Below are 25,067 nucleotides of genomic sequence, written 5' to 3'. Positions count from 1 at the left end.
TTGATCACTTCAATAATTTCTCTTCTTATGCGTATATGCTTATGCTGCACTCCCACCAGCATATGCAGCAGTTTCTTATGCAACAAAATAGGATACAGGATTACCACTGAAAATTTCCTAAAGCCGCAGTAAATAACGGAACGATGCATATCAGATATGCATTTTGCAGAAGTAAAATATACGATACACTCCAAAATCGAATGAGACTCCCTCAGTTGGTCACTAAGTCACGCAATGAAGAAGATGGCTGATCATGCTTTGCTTCCGCGTATTATTGATAACTATTTCAACCAGGGCCTGTTTCTCAAACGGAAATGCGTGACAATTGAACGAGAAATGAGAGATCCCACCGTTGTAGATGGAGATTTATTTCAATCTGAGCATAATTATACACATATTCATAAGGAAATTCAGTATCTCATATTTCTTCTCTAACAATTATTAAACCTAGGAATGATATTAGATGCTTCGCATTTTAGCTACTAAAATGGCGAAAAATTTTATACCCTTTTTTAACGGGAAACGTATTCTTTTGCGAGACGGAAGCAGAAGTCAAGTAAAAAACTTATATGCCTTAGCAATAGAGATTTGTCATGAGATGATAAGCGGGCGATCCAAGTGACTAGTTTCCAAACCTTGCTCAGGAAGGAGCACAGTAAAAATTCAGAATTGAAGAGCAATTTTATTCAGATTGTCACGAGCTAATATCTAATCCTCAAGCAGGTATTGCTGAGGTGAAGAGATGCATCCTTAATTTGAACGAAGCATTGCAATCGATTTCATGGACTAAAGAGAAAGAAAGTTTCATAAGCTTAGAGCCCCGTAGACGGAAAATCCAACGATACAACGATGGGCATAATATATTTGCCGTAAATATAGAGTTGCTGTGATGACTTGGACATTCTGGCATCGTGCTGACACGTCAATGCCGTTCGCTTGATTATAATAGAATAATACATGACCTAAATGAAAAATACAGTTTGAGTAAGAAATTAAATAAGGTGCTTATACTTTATGGGTTTTTGAAACGAATGAATTTAATATGTTTGCATTGATTATTTCATCACATGAGCCAAATGTGCAAGATAGCCTGCGTCACTATAACCGCAATGCCAGCGGGTGCTACCAACCGGGCGCTATCAGTGGTTGTTGTAGGTTGTGTTGTGGTGGTGGGTGTTGTGGTGGTGGGTGTTGTGGTGGTGGGTGTTGTGGTGGTGGGTGTTGTGGTGGTGGGTGTTGTAGTGGTGGGTGTTGTAGTGGATGTGTTGTCCACCGATTTGAAGCTTTCGTTGATTTGTGTGAGGAGAGGATAAGCTATTCCACATTTTCCACGGAAGTCATCAGTTTCGAGTGACCAAAGCATCCCTCCTATAAGGCCGTTTTTCAGCGCCAATTCACTCTGGAACAAAATATGCGCAACATCAAAATACTTACAGGAATTATCTCTGCCTACATGACGAAAAGAAAATTAACTTCAAATATCAAGTACGAAAATATGACGAATACGAAGACCTCACCTTTGTTTTAATGGACTCAACATCGTCGTAGCAGACCCACTGGTCTCCCAAAAACGCCCACGGGGCCATCGTGAAGTTGTCTATATCTCGTTGGTACTCTCCTCTCAGACAAATTTCGTTGTAACCAAGAGTCCCCTGACGAAATTACATAATGAGAAATTCAATAAACGCAATTATATTTAGGACTTTTTGAAAATTACCGAGCGTTCTCCTGATAGATTTAGGTAAAGATTATAAATATTGGAACCTAATATGTCAGCTTAGTGACATTGCATGGGAACATCTATTCCTTCAAACAATTTCTCACGTTTTCCTTCATGTACGGCCCGGCAAGCCCAGGTCCGAGAACTGGGGAACCAATGTCAGTTTGGTCCGGTTCTGAAAGTGTGTAAGTTTTGCCATATGACGCAAAGCCCAATACCATTTTGTGTAAGCAGCCTCCCAACCTCTTTATAGTCTCCAGCGCTTCTGTCTGTGAGCAACAAGCAGAAGAAGTTTAGTACAGATAAACGAACCTGAATTCTTCACGAAGGAATGATCCTTCTATGATCCTTATGCACTGTAGTAAATAACACTATCAGTCATAGTGTTGCAGCTGATGTAACTTAGAAATTTCATTTACCAAACCATAGTCTCCTGCTTGAATGTTGGGGTGCGCGTGTAGGCTGGTGTGGTGTGCCGTGTATGATTCCCAAGGTCCGTGCAAATCATATGCCATCAAATTAATGAAGTCCAGGTTAGGACAAAGCGCATCGAAATCATAAGCACTCTCAAGAACGGCGGAGCCAATACCGATGGCTGCCGTAAGTAAAAGGCCATCTGGAGTGAACGCCTGAAAAAAATTGTAGTCTCGTTGTCCGTAAGTATTCGAAAATTAGGATCAAACAATCTCATTAGATTAGTATTGAATTTCAATTTAAAGATAACTAAATTCGTTCCATTCGTACCTCTCGCAGCTCTGATACGAGAAGCCCATAATTTTCCTTGTCTTCAGGCCTCCCTCCATTATTGGCAGGATATTCCCAGTCCAAGTCAAGCCCATCAAACGAATATTGTTTAACAAATTTCAGTGTAGACTGGATGAAGGTGCCACGATGGCTTGCAGATGAAGCCATGTCCGAGTATTTTTCTGATTCATCCGACCAACCTCCGATGGCTAGTAGGACCTTCAGAGCAGGATTCTGAATTTTGAGTTGGACAAACTTGTTGTATCCTCCCAAGTCGATATCCAAATGCTCATCAAACGACTCTATCTCATATGTTTCGCCGTTCAAAGTTGCGAATGCGTACACGGCGTGGGTACACATGAACGGGTCTATGTCTTCGATTAGGAACTTCCCGTCATCTTTTCTGTAGTAGCTCCAGGATCCAAGGTAACAAACAATTTTTCTGTCCCCAGCTGCAGGAGAGGATGAAACTTCGGTACTTGGCGCATAAGTAGACCCAGTGTTTGTTGAAGTCGAAGGAGTTGAGCTAAGTTCCGGCCTGATGACCTTGTTAATTTGAGTAAGCAGTGGGTACACTCCTTGTCCACAATTTCCTCGGAAATCGTCCGTTTCGACGGACCAGATCATTCCGCCGAGAAGTCCATTCCGTAAGGCCCATTCACTCTGTAATGAATTGGTGAAAATGAGATTGTACCATTGGAGGAGTCTAAACTCGAAATTGATTCAGGAAACTAATTTATTTTCGGCGACATGCATTTACAGTATGTATCCATAGTTGATGTATGAAATGCAAATTACTCTTAGTTATTGTTGGCTACAAATTTATTAATGCTACATACGATGTTAGATGATAAGATTTACCTTGTATCTGACGGACTCGACATCATCATAGCACACCCATTGCAGCCCGTCGAATGCCCAAGGAGCCATCGTGAAATTATCGATGTCTTTCTGGTAGTTGGTTTGTAGGCAGATCTCGTTGAAACCTAACGTTCCCTGTTCATTGAAAAAACATTTTAACTCATATTAACGCGTATATTTTTCCTAATACAATACATTTCATATTCATTTATTCTATTCATGAACGATTAGGTATTGTATGATTTTTAAAACCGGAATTAATTCATGGTTTATTAAATGGACCAATAAATTCAGAACAACCGAATCAAGTTAATTTATAAGCTTACCCAAAATGATTTCCATTATATTACAAAATGAGGAGGGAGTCAAAAAATTCAAATGCAACTATGTAACACGTAAACTGATCAACACTCCATCACTGCCGGTCATATTATATTAAAGTTTGGACTGAGTCATCCCTCAGCTATATATTTATCGGGCATCCATCTCATAAGGACTTACGTTTTCTTGGGTATATGTTTATCGAGCATTCATCTCATATGGACTTACGTTTTCTTGTGTGTACGGCCCAGCAAGCCCAGGTCCGGTAACGGGAGCCCCGATATCAGTGAGCTGCTCGTCGCTGAGAGTGTAGGTCTTGCCGTACGTGCCAATGCCCAGCGCCATCTTGTCCGGACACCCTCCGAGCTCTCGGATCAGGTCCAGAGCTTCGGTCTGAATATAATGCATCAAGTTTGAATTTATTCAAATAATTTTTCAGGATCATGGTTTTGTCTCTATTGATGATATTGATTGATCATTAAATTTTTGTTTTCGCCGACTTTACAGTGTATGGTTAGGAGTTTATCTCTTCACCATTTACACGATTTTGAATTTTATTATACAGAATGTATATGTATATATAAGCAAATTATCTCACCAATCCATATCCGGAATCTCCCAGGTTCGGGTGGGCGTGTAGGCTAGAATGATGGCCAGTGAATGAATCCCACGATCCATACAAATCATAAGACATGAGGTTCATCATGTCCAAGTCACGACATAAGGATTCAAAGTCATAACCATTCTTCAGAATGTCAGATCCGATCCCAATGGCTGACGTCAAGAGGAGGCCTCTGCTGTGAAACGCCTGCAAGGATCACTTCAGTTGCAGCAAAAACATGACTCTCATTTAGAAATTTACTACTGAATCCTTATGAGTACGTAGTTTGTACATAACAATAAAGAATCGCACACAAATTTTTTTGTATACGTTCAACGTGGCAAATTCAAAGACAACATAAATGGTTAGATATTAGGACATTAATCGTGTATTTATTGTCATGTAGGCAATATTTTCCACAGTTCTTACACCATGAATAAAAACTGATCAATCCAAAGAAAAAGTACCAGGACAACAGCCCTCGTATTCGTTATCGTGATAACTACAGCGTATGTAAAATGATCCTCACCGTTCGTAGTTCCGACGCGAGTAGCGCGAAGTTTTCCTTGTCTTCAGGTCTTCCGCCGCGACTGCCGGGATACTCCCAGTCCAAGTCAAGTCCGTCGAACGAATATTGCGACACGAAATTGAGGGACGACGCAACGAAAGTATTTCGATAGCTTTGAGATAATGCCATGTCGGAATATTTCTTCGAGTCGTCAGACCAACCCCCAACAGCTAGTAATACCTTCAGATCAGGATTTTTATCTTTGAGAGCTACAAACCTTTTGTAACCTTCTTTGCTTATATCCAACCACGGATCAGCCGACACCATTTCATACGTCTCATTATCCATCGAAGCAAATGCGTACACAGCATGAGTGCACAGTGATGGGTTTATATCCTCTATGTTGAACTGTCCATCGTCTTCTCTGTAGGTGCTCCAGGTGCCATGGTAACAAACAACAACTCCATCGTTTGTTTCTGAGGTTGCGGCCTCGAGGGCACTTGAACTTGTGAGGATAAAGAAAAAGACGAAAGTCTTAACCACTGCTGAAAATAAATGTTTATATGCCATTTCTCTTAGGCCTAGCGATGATTTTAGGGTGGTGCACCACTTTATTATATTCGCTATTGCTATTAAATTCTGCTTGAATTAATTATTAGAATGACCGCGGTCACTGTTCATTGTCCGGCGAGCAAGTGAACATTTGTCGCTCAGTGCTGGCTCTTATATGCGCGTCCTGAAATGATATCAGCGAAGTTCTTTATCGGATAGTGGGATTAAAGCGCAAACTGTAAATAAATCTAAAATATATACGATATCAGACTCCACATTGACTGGTTCACAGAATAAAAAAAGTAACTTAATTGCAGGGTATTATTACGTTAAGCTTATTTGTGCGTTGCAAAGTTGTTAAAATGATGAAGATTAAGAGAAACAAATTAGATTACATATACAATACATGTTTCAATAATAATATATGGTTGAAAAATTCTGGCCGTCATTCATCATTATAAACTCTCTTCCGTATTTTAGAACACTTCTATCTAACTTCACTTCTTGTTGTCTGTCTGTCTGCTACAAATCTTATAACTGATATTTAACACACTTCTACTTATCCTATCGATCTGAAATTTTGCACACTTGCGTAAAGTTGCAGACAATGCATGAATCAAATGACAAAAAAATAATTTAAAAAATATATATATTTTTTAGTATTAAAAAACTGAAAAAATAATTTTGTCCGCTACAAATCTTATAATTGATATATGACACACTTTTACCGTTCCAATTGATCTGAAATTTTGCACACTTGTGTGAAGTTGGAGGCAATTCACGAATAAATTGACAGAATAAATAATTTTGGAAAAAATTATATAGTAAAAACAATTTAAAAATTAATTTTTTTAATATTCGAAATAAAAATTAGAAATTCATTGTACGTCTGTAACATTGGAAACACTGGACTCTTTAGAAGTGTTGTCTTTAAAAAGTAATTTTTACACATATATTATTCTTCTCAGCATATCATGTCTGGCTGAGCTCCGTCAGCTGACAGCGAGCACATCCATGCATGCAAGCAACAGGTGAACATGTTTGCTGTATTTAGCGATGATATTACGTTGCCGTTGCAATCACATGAAAATCAATAAATTTCACAGCAAATACTTGTGTTTTTTTTTTTGTTGAGAGTGACGGCATAGATACAGTCTGCCTACAATGTCTGTAAGGGCGAGTGACTCAACGGTCATGAGTGCCAAGAGCGTGTACAGTAGCAGGTCTCTATACATGCCTTGCAAGTATGGGGCTATAGAACGTCTTCCTTGTCAAGTTGTACCGTAGAAATCAATCAAGATACTCACGTACAGTGATACTCACGTCTTGAAACAGTGATACTCACGTCTTGAAACAGTGATACTCACGTCTTGAAACAGTGATACTCACGTCTCACGTCAATCAGGATACTCGCGTCTTGAACTACTCTTGGTGTGTAGTCAGCTGAGAATTTGATAAAGAAATTAGAGTGATTGAGTATCAGCAATCAATCTGAATACTCTCCAATCATGTCACAGAAAAAGTACCGCAACGTATTAATGCGTGAAAAATGTCGGTCATTATACGCACGAAATTACTTCGGTAATGGAAAATTGTAATCGAATATTTTAAGATTGACGATGAATTAGGCGGACTGCATTGAAGGTGTTCTTGTCGAGATAACTACAATATGAAGATAATTTACTTCTAACACAGTATAAGTTATGGACGTTGTGAGAATCGTCTTCTGTTTAATAAATTAATGATATAATAAAACAAGAAATTAGTTAGGAATATTCAGAAAAGATTACCCATACCAAACCTGTTGTCTCTATCGCAGCTGGGAGATGTGGATTAACAAAGTGATAAGAAAACGAAATGCTGACGTACTACATTGCGTCACCAAGTCAGAGTGTAAAATGATGTAATATGAATTATTATAACTCGTAACTTGGTACACAATAGTAAAATCATCACAATTATGTTAATTAATTATTGCCTTTTGAATTGCCCCAAAATCCTTTCTGATCAGAAATTGACCACCATCGGTCAGCGAGAGACCCATAACATTTCCACTTCATTTTTCATTTCAACATTTCCCTCAAACGATATTTTTTGAAGGCCGCTGAACACATTAAATCAACTCCCCAAAATATTGTTAAAGATACGCTTTAGCTACGCCAAATATTATGCACGTAGCAGTCGAGCTTCACAAAAAATAATCTAATAATATTATATTAAGTGGCAATATTTGTAAACATTACTTGCAGCTAAATGCGAGCATGCCTGCAACGTAGCAAATGTGGCCACCCCGTTGAAAACAAGCAAACAAATTCTAATAAATGAGTATATATCATCCCTTTGAAACATTGCGTACCAGATCACTTGGCTAAACATTTGATGAGACTAGAGGTAAGGAAAGGGAGTTTTCATTGAGAAATTCATTAAGAATTTACCAGGGAAACCATTTTATTGTCGAGTTTCTAAAGCAAGCTGTCATGAGGATTAATGTGTTTGCCAACTATGACACATTTTAAAGCGATTTTTTATTTAAATTCTATTCAATACATTTATTAGAATTTTCGGGCCAATTTAAACTTTACACGTACATTTAAGACGACTCAAAAATTGCCAAAAGTTCACAATTCCGAGACATATATAGGCCGACCCGAATCAGAAATTTATGACTGCGGTAATATTTTTAGTGAATTCTTCTGAACTCATATGAACTTATGCACTGTGCTCCCGTAAGAGTTTATCCATCACAGGCTGACTGTTGTGACTTAAAATATTTTCGTGTTGATTTTTTGACGACCGTCGCTGCGGTGTTTGCTATGACCGAAATTATAAATGATGGAAGGAAAATTCAGAGCAGCAATAGCCCCTGTCAAGCATTCTTAAGTGAATGAAATTGATGATGTAAACAAATCAGGCGGGAACACTGTAAACAAGTCTGCCTGGCACAACAAATATTCTAAAAACATGAGTATTTAACGAGTGTCATCAATGCAGTATAACTAATTTGTATCGAACAAAAGAATGTGGAAATAAGTGGAATGATTGCGTCGTTCGATGAATTTTCTATGAAAATTTGAACTGTGTTACGAGTTTAATGAATGCATGGACATGAGTTTGAAATAATACACACAAAATAGTCATAGCGCTGTCACAAGGAAGTGTAAAAGTTGGTAATGGTGGGTGGTTGCATCTAGAAACTAATGATGATGTACCAGCTGAAAAGTTTGGACAAAACATTTGCAAATTTAGAGATTTATTTGATCATGTGTTTAGCGGTGACTGTTGACTGAATTCTCATAAGCAACCATTTTGATAGAAAGAAATGGACTTAATGGGATCATTAATTCGTAAAGTGAAAGTTTACAATTAGTATTATGGAGGCTACTAGCATTGCTTGAGTTAATACATACTCATGCAACGTCTAACTGTGTGGTAAATTTGATGTTTTCATATTCACTTCATTACTTCTTCCGTCAAAATTTATATACTCGTATTTAACTTTACTCTGGCCCTTATTTACATTACTGAAGCCAATGTCAGTGACATATCGTGAAAAACATTAAAATGAATCTGAACGCAAACAAGCCAAACGGTGTCACTGCTGAGCCTGTAATAGAGGATGACAGAAGCAGCGGTAGCTCTGCCATGACAGCCCGAGGGCAGTGAGGGGGCCAGTTACATGACAGTCTGAGGGCAGTGAGGGGGCCAGTTACATGACAGTCCGAGGGCAGTGAGGCGGCCAGTTACATGACAGTCTGAGGGCAGTGAGGCGGCCAGTTACATGACAGTCTGAGGGCAGTGAGGGGGCCAGTTGCAGTTGAGGGGTTCCCTCACTACGAGCTAGTGGGACCAGAGCTCTAACTAGTGGCTAGGGTGACTGGGAAGAAGTGTATGGCTAGGTGCAAGTGATGATTATCTGAAAAATATCAGTGCCGTGATTTGGAAAAAGTGGAAACACGACTGGTGCCAAGAGGCCGTAAACCAGTTCTCACGCGAAGAGAAAATTTTATAGGGGACTAGTCATTCCTGACTAAGTACAATGGCTGAGGAACAGGAGCAACAGATCTGGTAATTCAAGTGACATTAGCTTGATATTTGGGAGCAAAATAAAAATGTATCTAAATAACGAGTAACTTTTTCATGAGCAATCGAGTGAAGTTTTAGAATGTACTCAGTGCCTGGGCCCGTACGCAGTGCCTGGGCCCGTACGCAGTGCCTGGGCCCGTACGCAGTGCCTGGGCCCGTACGCAGTGCCTGGGCCCGTACGCGGTGCCTGGGCCCGTACGCGGTGCCTGGGCCCGTACGCGGTGCCTGGGCCCGTACGCAGTGCCTGGGCCCGTACGCGGTGCCTGGGCCCGTACGCGGTGCCTGGGCCCGTACGCGGTGCCTGGGCCCGTACGCGGTGCCTGGGGCCCTTCTTAACAATCCACTTGTCTTGTTAAGACCATTGATCATGACGAATTAGTTCTTATCTGAAGCTTTCAAGAACTTGTGTTGGTCACATCCTGAAATTTCTTGATTTTATTCGAGTGCGATCAATAAATTTCTATATTAATTAATAATAAACTAGATGAATTATGGAAATTTCTGAAAAGAATGAAGATTGTTTTCCCAGTTCACGATTGTTGGTTAAATTGAAATGACTTCTTTCTCTTTTACTCTCATCTTCTCTACTCGTGAACTATTCTTCAAGAACTATATTCTGCCGCTATATTCTGGCTCTTCAAATAATTGGAATATAACAATAATAATTGCAAGTGATGTGCAAGGCAAGGTTTTCTGAGAATATCTTTCCTCAGAGTTTGATTAATGAATCACGCATTAGTCACCGAATTGTCTCGTATCGACTGACTGATTATTTAACAGGTCAGACGTCACACTCATCTAATTTGTTACTGAATAATGACAGGAAAAATTAACAATACACGACTCTAACTCCTGTGCCATCAAGATTCTCAAATAGAACTGGAGTTAATTGCATTAGTCCAGGGCCGCACTCGCATAACTCTCTTAAGTACACGTAACTGCAAATTAAGTACACGTTGCTGCCAAATTAAGTACACGTAACGGACAAATTAAGTACACGTTGCTGCCAAATTAAGTACACGTAACGGACAAATTAAGTACACGTTGCTGCCTATTTACATGTAGTGCCGTATGTTCACGTTGCGGCCAATTAAAGTTCAGTTGGGACGTAAGTTTACCTAGCGGCCTAGGTGCACTAAGAGGCTGGAATCTCGCCAGTGAATGGTGGGTTTAGCTTGAAAATACGTCAGTGAATGGCGGACGGAGTTGCGAGCTATTTTTACTACACTTCTCTTTACTTGCTTTCTTGTTGTTTGTCTGTTACAAATCTTATAATCGATATTTAACACACTTCTACCTGTCCAATCGATCTGAAATTTTGCACACTTGCGTATAGTCGGACAAAAATACATGAATCAATAAAGCTGGACAAAGTTCATGAATCAATTGATAGAATAAAAAATAAAATAAAGTAATATTTTAATATTTTAAAAATAATTTTACATATATAATTTTTTAAATATTTCAAAATAAATAAAAATTCATTGTACATGTGTAACAGCGGAGACACCGGCCTCTTTAGAAGTGTGGTCTTTAAAAAGTACTTTTTAAACGCATATTATTGATATAGTAACTCTCAGTACACGACACCGAGTGACGCTTTCAAATGTTATCTATAATACCTTGTGATAACCGCAGCTCATCAATCGGGCTCATGCCTCCATCATGATAACCGTATTGTTTATTGAACAATGCGTATCTTTCAACAAGTATTTGCTGTAATTTAAATTAAAGTATTAAAAATCGCATTAAAATGTTGAAAATCTATAAGTATTGGACGGAGGCAGCTTGCATTTCAAGTCTACGCAAAATATTATGCCCATGTTAATTCAATAAATTAGTAGGAATTTTTATAAGGAGTTGGAAAAGAAAAAGCAGGGCGTGACAGTATTAAGAATTTTGCGCTTACCTGTGTAAGAATGAAAGGGGACTTCCAACTTTTAGAATTGATATAAAAATGTGTGTATATATTATACAAAGGTTATTTGCACTCCCACTCTTAAAATAACCATTCAGAACCATTTAAACATTTCAGCGTTATAATTAGTATTTAGTTACGCACAAATTCAAAAGCCCAAGTTGCACTCACTCTAGTGTGGAAATATACGGCCATATTAACCCAAAAATTCATAATACTTACGTTATTTACTCAAGTATTTGAATAAACATTCAAATCATGCACCTGAAATCTATTATCAGGCATTGTCGTCATGCATGTCAAAGATCTTTGTGCAGCTGACAATGAAGCTTTCGTTGATAAAATTTAATCATTCGTTATCAGTTACTTGACACCTTGTTATCTCGTCCGCGCGTCAGCGAGGCTGTCCACGAAATTGGATGATTGATGCCACCTTCCGCGTTCACGTGTCGATCAACAACAGAACGATAAAGGGGAAATAACATCTAGGTCCGGCATATAAACCTATTTATTGAAATAATAATTTTAGTAAACTTCAGGATATATGAATGTGGTCAGCTAAGCAGAGCACGTCAAGTTATAATTGCGTTGAAAGCATTTATTAAGTAAACTTTGGACACGTTATTTCTGGACTTGAATTAACAAAGAAAATACAAAAAAATATATTAAAAGACAATAAAAGGCTGGCCAGCCGTCATTTTTTAATATCTACTGGTTTTGGAACGTATAGAGATGGAAGTTCTATGTAATTTTTAATGCATTTATTATTTTTTATTTAATATTTCTGAAAATTCTTGCAAATATTACTCGATTCCCACGAATAAAAAAATTATTTCAATACACAGAAGCCATGAGTTTTAGTTTACATTGTTTTTAGCGCATTTTCTCATTTATGGAAAAATGCACTATTGTGCTCGCCATGTCCGTCTGTCTGTCCGTCCGTGACCTCAAGTTTTCGTCGACGAGAAAATGCGCTCTCTGTCACTCACTGCAGTGAGTAGTACTAAGTTATAATTTTTTTATTTTTATTCTTTTATACAATGCCAAAACAATAAAATTTCGTGCATGTACAGGGATTCATGAGATTCGAGAGGCAGAATAATTACATTTACTCACCATTTCTCTTCCTATTTACCGAATTTCGTAGCTGCAAATACTCTAATTTTTTTGTATTTAGAAACATATCCTAGATGAAAATTTCTTATTTATATTGCATAAGTACACTACCATATGACAAAAATAGTACAAAAAAACATGAAAGTTACATAAACTCGCACTAAAAATAATATTCACCAGAAGGCGTTCAGAAATAACCAAAAAGTTATTGTCGTTCTTTTCGATATCAAATATTAAAGTACGGGATAAAATAGTTTCTGTTTAGAATCGCACGATGCGACCGCTGCTAAGTACTCAAAGTGTTACGGAAGTTCACGGAACTACTGGCTATCCGGTACACGTACATGCCACGTATGAGACCACCACGCACTGCGGTACACGCATGCCAACGTGTCAACAAGCAACACATATAAAAATATTCACGAGGCTTATCTCAATTGCAAGGCGATTGTTTTATGGCAACTTGTAGTGCTGAATTATTCACGTTTCTCTCAGTTTTCATTGGTGAATATTACTGACTTTTTTGCCATTCGTCAAAGAAAATTCGGCGAGGTATAAGAGAAATGCTTGCGCTTCAAATTTCTTCCAATCATTGGCACTTGCGCGTACAAGATATTCATGTATTTTTATTAAAATACTAAATTAACTGAAAAACGTTCTTAATTTTGCATTAGATTACACATCTTTTGGGATTCGTTTCTCATAAAAGATTGATCTAAGAGTTCAGTGTCATATTTTTCCACAGCAAAACTTGACAGCTCAATATAAATTACAAGGACATGTTCTGCAAAAAAAAATTCCTTAAGTTTTGATGCACGATTTGGCGTCGATGTTTTATCTGCCTCCCTCCGCCTGTTTTGGTCATATACGACCAACAATGCCGTACATAAAGACGTGGATCTTAGAGAGGTGGAATACAGAGTTATTCTAGCTCTGCGTCTCCGCATTTAGAAGTAAAATACAAAGCGTTTGCCAAGGTTTTCGTTACAACCGCGTCTGAAAGGTTTATTGTTTTCCTTGAGGCTACAGTAGAACCAATCTTCAATCGCTAGGAAAATACGAGTACAAACAATGCTTCAACTTTTAAGCAAGTAATCGTCGATAAAACATTGTATTGTGCGGACCAAGATGAATCTTAATGAGTGACAGATTTATTCGATGTGTTAGTTTCAACCTGTACAATATCTATGTATTTCTTATATATACGTATTTTAAAATTACACAATTACACATCTATGTTCAAAACATACATTAATCATAAAAGTAGTAAAAAAAATATGCTTCTCAGTTTTTTTTTTTTGTGCTGAAACTGCGGAATACTTTCATCGCTTAATGTATAAAACAATTTCATAAGATAATGTTATTAATGTTTTCGCCATTTTACTCAAGAATGTGGAAAAGATTGATATGAAATTTTCCTTCTAACTTGAAGTTAGAATGAACCGAAAAAATTCTCGTCACAGCTGATCTGGTTCTTCTAAATTAATATATTAATGAACTCTGAACATGATTTTTACAGGGATTGGTCAGATAATGTATCTAGTATGATTTTATTTGCATTTTGTTTTTGGATATAAAGTTCTTGATGGGTTGTGATGGTTATAATACATTAGTTCATACTCCTTTTAACGAATGTTTTCTAGAACGTTTGATCGTACGCTATATACTGTATAGTCTCAACAAAATATAACAACGTTTCAACGGTTTCATTCCTACAGGTGAGAATCGCAACGAAAACGAACTTAGTAAATAGGGATTAATGAATGAATCATCGAACTCTACGACCTTAATTTTAATCAGTTATTATCTAATTTGCCAACGTAATCTCTGATTACTTCGTGCTCTTTGCTGGTGCTGCGACATGCAGCCTTTTAATGTCAGTGGCATGAACGTTTTGAAGAAAAATATCGAATGTTTTAGTCTGGACCCAAGACACTGACTGACATGGCAGCTTTCATCCCAACAAGGTAAGTAACCACAACTTGAATAATCACCTGGTTTACTCGAGCCAAAGATGAATTGAATTTCTGAATTGCCCTTGATTTGGAAAAAATTGAATTTTCATCCTATCACCGAACATTGCAATAGCCGGTTAACCAATGAATGTTAACCGACAATTTTGCGTTTCCACGATCTTGCAAGCCTTTGCACAAGCCTGCACGTTTGCACAAACGGTCTTTCATTGCACGCTTCTTAAACAATTCTAAATTGAAAAAAAGCAGATAACATTCTTGATTCATCCGGAACTACCCTTTTGTTTTACACATTACTGACATTCGTTCCACAAGGGATATTTTCATGCATGCTGAAAGATTAAAATAATAGAAATTTTTGTAGCGTATGTAAATTCCAAAACTATTGAATTTGTTCATATTATTGTACTACATGATGCATCGATATTTTCGTGCGCGTCTATGAAAATGAAACTGATTCTCGAAGGCGGAAAGTGGACAACTAATAAGATTAATTGCAACATTAATACAAAGTTAATTCATCTACTATCATGTTATCTATTTCATCATGCATTCCTTATCCAGTATTCATACTACGATTCTGAGACATTTCATTTAAATTATCAATTAATTTTTAACCAACAAGTAAAGGCAAAACGAATAATTAATATCAATCTCAGTTGCATTCCACAGATTTTAAGAAATATTAATCGCTGGGTATTGGTAATCTTAAATATAGATTACGTGGTTTTGATAATCTTAAATATTAATCACGTGGTTTTTGTAATCTTGAATATTAATTACGTGGTTTTGGTAATCTTAAATATTAATAATGGGTCTTGGTAATCTTAAATGTAAATCACGTGGTTTTGGTAATCTTATATATTAATCATGGGGTCTGGGTAATCTTAAATATTAATCACGTGGTTTTGGTAATCTTTAATATTAATCATGGGGTCTTGGTAATCATAAATAATAATCACGAAGTTTTGTTAATCGTAAATAATAATCACGGGGTGTCGTCTCTTTCAGCTGATTACGATAATCTCTTCATACATTCTACAAAAACAAGAGTAGAACCCGAAATACTAATAAATTAATGATGTAAATTATGCTTATGAAGCAGAGGGTTTATCACCATATTGGGATGAACTAACTATAGTTTCACTAACTGAATTTCATGAAGTTTCTTTGTGTCGGCGCTGTTGTTCACATGCGAAATGTTTTCCGACAAATAAAACATGATAGATCATCACCATAATTAGGATTCAGACGGTCGTTTCTTGCTGGAATCACATCTACATAAGATTAATTAACACGTTGACTACCATTGCTTCATCTTGTACTTTATTTCATTTTTTGTACTGTTTTTAAACAGGGTTGTCAGACGGTCATTATTTCCGGCCAATTGCGTTGGCCGGCTAAAATTTATGATAGGGGTACTTCCTAATTAAATTTTAAATGCTGCAAAAAAAATAAATGGAATTTTTATAGTGGAACCTACAAATATAAACCTATAAATATATTTTGAGTTATCGGTTTTTTTAGCCTTTTTTGTTCTCGGATTTGGCCAATTTTAGTTAACCTGAATTATGTACACTACGTCCTGGAGAAATACATTTCGTGATACGCTTATGTACCACTTCGTAGTCAACGTGTTAACCCGCGCAAACATACCAGTCCCTAATTCTACAACACTTTTCTTTAACTGAACTTCTTGTTGTTTGTATGTCTGTCTGCTACAAATCTTATAATAGAAATTTAACACACTTCTATTTTTCCTATCGATCTGAAATTTTGCACACTTTCGTAATGTCAGACACAATGCATGAATAAATTGACAGAATAAATAATTTTGAAACTTTAGATTTTTTTATATGAAAATGAAAATTTAAAAATTAATTTTCTTCAATATTTGAAAATAAAATTTGAAATTCATTGTACATGTGTAGCATCAGAGACACTGGATTGTTTAGAAATGCTGTCTTTAAAAATTAATTTTTAAACACATATTTCAATATTTTTCATTTTATACGCACTTTAAAATTCACCCAAAATTAGCATGGATTCAAGCGAAATTGTTCACTGGAATTGGGAGACAACATTCAACAGGAAGCACGTGTCACTTATCTGACGCGGGAGTATAACTAAAGTATAAAGCACGTGTCACTTATCTGACTTGAGAGACACATCGCAAGTGCTGAGGCAGATAAGAGTGATAGCTGCTGCTGCTGCTGCTGCTGCTGCTGCTGCTGCTGCTGAGGCCATACTGCGGAGGTGATGCTTTTGGGTGGTGAATGTTGTGGTGGAAGCATTCTTATTAATGTAATTTGGCGTGATGTCATCACAGTGGTTGAATATATATTTTTCAAACATTGGTAGGGGATATGCGACTACATGGTGTTAGTGTAGGTGGTGATGTATATACATTCATCAACTGTTGATATGTTAATTACATTCTCGTACCTGTGTTAAGTTGAGTCTGACATTTCATTTACTTGACAGCGACATGTGGTGTTAATCATGTCCGGTATCGATGTCTCGAATATGAGTATTATTATTGTCATTACTCAGTTTTTCATTTCATTTAATGAAGTGGCAATACGAATATAGTAGAATGGGGCAAATTAAGGTTCTATTGTTTATATTTATAAGTTACTAGACCTAGTTAAGTTAAGTAACAAGTAAGTGGGTGGTGAGGGGTGGGTGGTGACTCGGGTGGTGAGGGGTGGGTGGTGACTCGGGTGGTGAGGGGTGGGTGGTGACTTGGGTGGTGAGGGGTGGGTGGTGACTTGGGTAGTGAGAGGTGGGTGGTGAGGGGTATGGTGACTCGGGTGGTGAAGGGTGGGTGGTGACTAGGGTGGTGAAGGGTGGGTGGTGACTAGGGTGGTGAGGTGCCGGCATGCCAGTGTGGCAGCGGCGCTGTCGAGGGCGGAAGCGTCTGTCGCTTCGCTTGGTTTCGTTCACCAGATTCCAGGAGACGTTGACTTCCTTTTTATCTTGTTCTCGTCTGTAATATAATTGAAATTGGTAAGTGACATTTAATAGCATATTAAATGTCACTATTAAATAAAATATTTTAGCATTTTAACCGAATTAAACTTAAACAACTTGAAAGAAATTTTAACGGTTAAAGAAAACAAGTGCTGGTTTCGGAAATGAGTGCTGAGAAAACTTCAAATTGTGAAAAAAGAAACGCTAAATAATTTCAGTTCATTCATTTTCCATTTCTAATAATGCATCATAGAATTGCTATCTGCTTCAAGGAGTTTGCGAGGAAATTCAAATAAATCTGAAGTGTAGTAGAAAATAACTCAAATAAAATCAGTGTATGACCTCCATCCCAAAGCTTGCATGTACTCAGCATTTTAATTCTGACACTGAATATGATATAATATGACGCTGAATATTTAATTCAGCCACTGAATATGATTTAATATGACGCTGAATATTTAATTCAGCCACTGAATATGATTTAATATGACACTGAATATTTAATTCAGACACTGAATATGATATAATATGACACTGAATATTTAATTCAGCCACTGAATATGATTTAATATGACACTGAATATTTAATTATGACACTGAATATGATTTAATATGACACTGAATATTTAATTATGACACTGAATATTTAATTCTGACACTGAATATGATTTAATATGACACTGAATATTTCATTCTGACTCTGAATTCGGCGTGAACAGCCAGCCTTGGGAGACTCACTACCAACTGAATAGCTATGCTTGAAAAATTGAAAGATATTCAGCTGATTCGAAGAGTTGTTTAGTCTAAATCTCGCTGTGCTGTAAATTGTATTTGTGTAGACGTCGGGAAAGAGATTGTGTGATATTTTGTAGAGCACGTCGAAATGTGTGCAAGTGTATTTATTCATGGCCTATTTCGTGTAGGGGCAAAGGCCTCGAACAAAGAGAGTTTCCGGACATAGATATTAATGACAATGAGAGAATTTTATTAAAGGTTTAATTTAAAGCCTATATAGTTAGTTTATAGTTTAATTTAAAGCCTATATATAATATTATTTAAACATTAAATTAAATTAGTTGAATAGTAGCAAATGTGACTTAGAAAAACAAACTAAACTAAAGATTTATATATAAAAAATTACTAATGCTTAGCATTTATCTAAATGATGGAATAATTAATCGCTAAACGTTATCGGAATTAAATCTAAGATTACGTTTGTATTCAAAAATTCAATGAAAAAGAAACCTTCACATCGTGGCATTTATTTAAGCAGTCAGAAACAACTCCATCGTTTTATCTTGAATGTTAAGCGCATTTATAAGATCAGTAACTTTTTATTTCTTTCAGTAAATTCTCTCCCGATCGTAAATACTCGAAAACTCGATTCATCCGAAAATTGCTGCTCGCACTTGTATCAAAACTAGGAAGCAGTAATTGTGAAGAAAATGAACTAATATTTTGTAGTAAACCATTATTAGTGACATTACATTGATATTTAGAATGAATTGTATTAATTATTAGTTAATGCAACACGAGTGTAGGAGAATCAAAGCCCGAGTTGCAAGAGTTTCTTCTCAATATCATTGAAGGTACGTGTTGAAAAGCCATAATAATAATATAAATTCAAAATTAATTATATAATTTCGTTGTAATTTTCTAGGCTCGTATGGGTGTTCAAAAAAATGGTTTCTGAAAACCTTCGTAAACTAAAGCCTAAAAATAGATTATAATTCGAAGAAGAAATTTTATATATGTATAATATAATATATGTATATATGATATTCATAAGTGTAAACTAAAGAAATTCCACCGTAAACAAAAGCCTTTCTTTTGTATTTAATCTTCAAATTTTATTTGGCTCTTTGGACCCGTTCGGCAAAATGGTAAAAAAATATAACTCAGTACTCACTGCAGTGAGTGACAGAGAGCGCATTTTCTCGTCGACGAAAACGTGAAGTCACGGACGGACAGACAGACAGACAGACGGACATGGCGAGCACAACAGGGCATTTTTTCCATAAATTAGAAAATGCGCTAAAAAGAGGTACTTGAAATTTTGTAATCAAGATATCATATAACTAACACAACTAATCGAGATATCATATAACTAACACAACTAATCGAGATATGATATAACTAACACAACTAATCGAGATATGATATAAAAATTGTAATTTTCCTAACGCGAGAATACGATTAAACCTTTTCAAGTCTAGCGTATAATTAATGGTTTCCTTCATTGATTTCCAATGTTTATTTAACAAGAAAATCGGATAGAACTAACATAAGAAATAAAAATGAACACTTTTGAGCGAAAATAAAATAAACAATACCTTCGTAAGAGCAATTATTAGTGGGAATTAAATTTGCTTTGAAACATCACACTATCACTTATCAATAATTAAGATAATCCGAAACATATTACGCCACATGCTGGCTATAAAGGTAATGCTAAACTAAAAAAATTATAATAAATCAAATATTCATTTTCCTCATACTTCATTGATTGGCGCGACTTACTGATTAGCGAGCTGTGACTGGCCGGCTGACTTGCTATGCCAATGCATCTGTCCAATACATTACATTCTTTGGGATCCCCGAGTTTACGGGGGTCAACCGTAAAAAATATATTTAATATGAAGGAAAATTGTTGAATCAACCAATTTTTTTAGGCAAAAATGTTATTATTTTAATGCGCGACATTTTAAAGTCGTTTCATCCGTAACTGGCAAAAAACTTCGATGTAATTCCGTCAGAGGTTCTTGATCATCTACTGTTAGATCTATTTCCTTATAAATTATAATTAGCAGCAGAGGTCAATATAGCAAAATATTTAGAGTAAAATGTTATATATGTCGAGTGTATGAACGCGTATTACCGTCTGTCATGGAGGCATCTTTAAACCCTTTGATGTTAGCAAATGAGCACCAATCAATTTAATTAGTTATTAAAATTTTTAATAAAAAATTGTAGGTTTTTACCAGCTGTTTATCTTGTAACACATTACAATAAATTCTCCTGCATCGCCTCAACAAATTGCACTAAAAATCATCTTAATTTTAAAATCATCTTAATTTTGTATCCTACGCTGAGATAATTTTTATCGAATATAATGCAATTTACTAACTTTAATGCAGTGCGGTATAAGTAAAGCAGTTAATTGCTGAGCCTGAGTGCGCCAGAGCAACACGTCCTGCATTCTTGCATGATGCTTCTTGGCAGCGACTGAGGCATGTAGCGTGACTCAGCGTGAGTGGGTGTGTGAGGGACTGTTGTGTGAGTGTGTGTGAGGCGGGAGTGTGAGGAACTGTTGTGTGAGTGTGTGTGAGGCGGGAGTGTGAGTGAGGCGGGAGTGTAAGGAACTGTTGTATGAGTGTGTGTGAGGCGGGAGTGTGAGGAACTGTTGTGTGAGTGTGTGTGAGGCGGGAGTGTGAGGGACTGTTGTGTGAGTGTGTGTGAGGCAGTAAGAGGAACGAGAACTAATTCTTCTATCTACAACATGAGCTATTACATACCTGCTTCAGTTCACGGTAATAAATAAATAAAATCTTTGACTCGAACTAACCACTTCTACGTGACGATACTATAGAACATTTTATCCCTTGTTTACACTTTTTAATTTGTTAAAAATATCATGAACAGAGCGGAGAAATTCAAGTCAATAAATAATGAAACTTTCCAAGTACGGCATCACACACGGAACTAAGTGTGTCTGAAGGTCATTTCCTGGCTACTTTTTGCCACGGCCGCCAAACTCTCGCAATTGAGGCCACAGTGCGCGCGGTAAACTTTGCATTTGCATCATAGACGGAAGCTTTGTACTTCTCAACGCTTACAAATCAATTAGATCAATAAGCGAATTTCTTGTGCAAAATCGCTTTCTAATCTTCATGATGATTATTGTCAATATAATCGTATATATCACGGGACTCTATATCTGCTCGAATTACTAAGGCATGGCGATTATTGCAATTCATCATGAATGAACGTTATTAGGTATTGAAAATTATATCAAGTTTGTAATGCGTGTTCAAGATGATTAAAGAAATTATTTAAACGTTTTCAATTAATTGAATGGAATTGCTGAAATCGCTGCCTTCAGCTGATGTCAGCGCCACCAAATATGACTGATGTCAGCGCCACCATTTTCAGCGCCACCATATATGGCTGATGTCAGCGCCACCATATATGGCTGATGTCAGCGCCACCATATATGACTGATGTTAGTGCCACCATATATGGCTGATGTCAGCGCCACCATTTATGGCTGATCTCAGCGCCACCATTTATGGCTGATGTCAGCGCCACCAAATATGGCTGATGTCAGTACCACCATATATGGCTGATGTCAGCGCCACCATATATGGCTGATGTTAATGCCACCATATATGGCAGATGTCAGCGCCACCATTTATGGCTGATCTCAGCGCCACCATATTTGGCTGATCTCAGCGCCACCATATATGGCTGATGTCAGCGCCACCATATATGGCTGATCTCAGCGCCACCATATATGGCTGATCTCAGCGCCACCATATATGGCTGATCTCAGCGCCGTTAATCGTAGCCCAATGATCGAGCGCAACTGAGTTGGCCATTTATGGCACCCAAGGCTGAGGCTCGCAGCTTTGCACCGCAAGAAGTGACCGCATGCAGGAATTGAATTGGGAAATGAATGAGAGATGAATGAATGGAGACATGAATCAATGAATAGACGCCCAAAACAATATACGAAAGCAAGAAAATTGAAGAATGGTACGGAGAAAAAGATTAAGAAGGCTTTAGTAAACATATTATCGTAAAATTTAAAGTTAGTAACGCTCCTGGAAAAATTAAACTGTGTTGATTTATTACTGAAATCGGGCGGGCTTTTTTAATATATTAAATTTTATTCATCAGCATCAATTATTATTCGAGTATTAAGTTTCTAAATTCGGCTTGATCATGACTCGGATTCGAGCAGAGTAAAAAAACATAAGGTTGAATGGGATGAAGTATGAGCAAATCTATCAATTTAAATCTATCAATCTAAAGCTGTCAATCTACTCTGGGATTTCAGGTCAATTATTGCTGTTTCGAGGAAATAAAGGTTTGATTTTTGTTGGATGTTTAAAAGCCTGTATGATATAAGATGACTTTATGAAGATGGTATGCCTGGCAATTAAGAGGCCAGATGCGCATTAAATTGAAAATGTTCAGTGAAGGTCTTTTCAAATCTTTGAATTATCGCTTATATCTGAATTTAAATACCCAATGAATTTAGAAGTGACAATTAAATTCACTTGCGGTGCCGGAGTCGCGAAATGTTAACAAGTTTGATACTCTACAAGATAAAAACAAAATACTGAAACAATCTCTTCATCTCAATCAAAATTTTAGAGAAAATAATGCCGATTTTAAGTAAATACTCTATGTATTTTTAACTTAGATTAAAATTGATTTCATTGGCTACATTACATTACAAATAGTTAAATTGGTTACAAATACTATGTTTATTTGTAAGCAGAAAAAATTGAATAGAAACTATTTTCATTTTTAAACGTGGCAAGTTTAAATGAGGTAAGGGAAATTTACACATCATTTTAATTACAAGAATTTCATTGTAATTTCAAAGCGAAACAATGAAATTAATTTCAAAGTGAAACAACGAAACAGAAAATACCAGTAATTATATAGCAATATGAACCTGAATATCTGCATGATCGATATTTCTTTACTCCTGATATTTTGATTCTGTAAGTGACTGTAATTGTGAATACAAAACATAAACTCAAAACAATATTAAAAGCAAGATTTTTTCTTGTGAATGTTTAAGCTTTTAGAGAAACTAGTTTGAGAAATTAGTTTATTAGTAGAGCTGAAATGTATCGCAGGTAAAATTGTTGCCGGTAAAGTAGAAATTTATCGAAAAAAGCCTAATTTCTCTGTCGAGTTGATATGAATATCAGGTAGATTCAATTACGGGCAGATTTTCGTACAACTCAATTATGCCCACTTGACAATTTTTCAATAATGAGTAAATATGCAAATACAGGAATAATAAACTGATTTGTCGGTGATTCAGAATCCCTAAGTCTGCGTCGTGACGCCAAACTCGCTTTGTGATCTGGCAACATTTGACACTAGCCTTCCTCACTAGCAGCACAAACTCTCACTTCACTGCGACACAAATTCCTCACTAGCATCAACCATCAAACCTCACTATCAACTCACACTATTCAGTAGCAGCAACCATCAGTCCTCACTAGCAGCACAAACTCCTCACAAGATTATGCACTATATAACCCGTACATAATCTTAAAGTCGTTTCGTCTTTTGATCATTTTCAAAGCATAAAAAGCATAAATGTTCTCACCCCTCCAACGTTAGATAAAATAAGATGATCGTTCACGCTCCACCGAACGTCGAACAATTTACTGACTATATGAAGCTGACTGATATAACGCTGACTGAAAACCACCTGCAATTCTCCTACGAATTTCTGAGTGATATGAATTTCAAGGAGAATATTTTCACTGCAGGGATTTCAGAAGACGTTTTAATTCGACACTAACGTAAGCATGAGAAATGTGGCTCTATGCGCTCCTACTGTCATGATCATGATAGAAATTTACAATAATTTGTTGGACAAGAATATTCAAGTCTTCCAGACATGCAATGCGTTCATGTACGTCTGTTATTAGCATGCATGAAATGCATTTATGGAAATAAGTTGCATATAATGCAAAAATAACACATAATATTGTTCCGGTATGCGATAAATAGGAAGATCATTTCGTCGGAGTAATAAATAATTATCAAACCTTCTTCTCTGCATCCCTCGTATCTTTTAGAACATCAAGATTTGACTTTGAACAACTATTACTCAATACTGTAGTTCAATTCGTGGCTCATCTAGTCGTAAGTGTTATCCATCAACGAAGATAAAATTGTGGCATTGAAACCCGTAGAATTTTTGGAATTTGTCTGTCAATTTCTAGGCAAACTATAGCAAATTGGAAAAATTTGAAATTTCAAGGATCAAAGTTTTCATTTGAGCGAAAAAATTCAACCTTGGTACGAAAATGATTGTATTTTGAATAATCATACGATTCTCTACTATGGAAGTCAATATTTCAAGCAAGATGGTGCCTACGTTTGTATTTGCTTATGATGAAGTCATAGAATATAATAGAAGTGTCGGCACTGAAGAAATAGGCTCATGGCCTGTTGCCGATTCTTGAATTTTTCGTGACTTGATTCACAAGGGATCCGGCCTTTGGAACCCGAACCCGATCTTTCCATAGCTGATGATTGATTGATGTGTGTTTTTTGACTGAAGTCGTGGTTTTTTTCGATCGATTGGAGTCATGTGTGTAACCTTTCTCAGAGTATTTTTTTATATTTGAAAAGATAGCTTTATAATGGGAAATCCTCCAAAAATTATTCAAACTGCTAACCTCGTGCACCCTTCTCGGCTATTTAAAAATGACCGCAAAAGCGATGGCTGGACTTAAACCTCGGCCTTGACAACGTGAAATGAACCATCAATAATAGGCCATGCAACTACCACTTCGCTGCAAACAGCGAAACTAACGACCACATTAGGTACCACCAACCCATCACGTCATCTCCACCATACCACAATCAGACCACCTCACCTGCAATATCACACCAACACCATTTCACCACATCTACACGACTACAACATCATCTCA

At 36.7% G+C, this 25,067-nt stretch overlaps 2 protein-coding genes across 9 annotated transcripts in view; one reads left to right on the top strand and one right to left on the bottom strand.

Moving 5' to 3' along the window:
- Nucleotides 1-351: 351 nt before the first annotated feature.
- On the bottom strand, nt 352-5,668 carry LOC108679694 (probable chitinase 10). The gene is made up of 9 exons (XM_018168395.2): nt 4,777-5,668; nt 4,245-4,454; nt 3,875-4,039; nt 3,326-3,460; nt 2,465-3,127; nt 2,140-2,349; nt 1,825-1,989; nt 1,518-1,652; nt 352-1,399 (listed from the first exon to the last, which is right to left on the bottom strand). The coding sequence occupies exons 1-9, from the start codon at nt 5,323-5,325 to the stop codon at nt 1,064-1,066; spliced, it is 2,568 nt and encodes an 855-aa protein (XP_018023884.1). The 5' UTR covers nt 5,326-5,668; the 3' UTR covers nt 352-1,063.
- A 3,295-nt stretch (nt 5,669-8,963) lies between these two features.
- LOC108679689 (proline-rich receptor-like protein kinase PERK8) overlaps nt 8,964-25,067 on the top strand; it is a 40,017-nt gene continuing 23,913 nt past the window's right edge. For 3 of the 8 annotated variants that reach the window (XM_018168389.2, XM_018168384.2, XM_018168383.2), the window contains exon 1: nt 14,114-14,391. In XM_018168389.2, the coding sequence (XP_018023878.1) occupies nt 14,369-14,391 (23 nt within the window). In that variant the 5' untranslated portion in view covers nt 14,114-14,368. Of the gene's footprint in view, nt 9,373-14,112; nt 14,392-17,337; nt 17,407-18,717; nt 18,960-25,067 lie in introns of those variants that run through there. The other 5 variants (XM_047884290.1, XM_018168386.2, XM_018168388.2 and 2 more) reach the window with 5 other exon arrangements.

This window comes from Hyalella azteca, unplaced genomic scaffold (assembly GCF_000764305.2).
Source record: "Hyalella azteca isolate HAZT.00-mixed unplaced genomic scaffold, Hazt_2.0.2 contig15111, whole genome shotgun sequence".
NCBI lineage: Eukaryota > Metazoa > Arthropoda > Malacostraca > Amphipoda > Hyalellidae > Hyalella > Hyalella azteca.
Note: the sequence above shows the minus strand (reverse complement) of the source record. Positions and strands in the feature narration are given on the sequence as shown.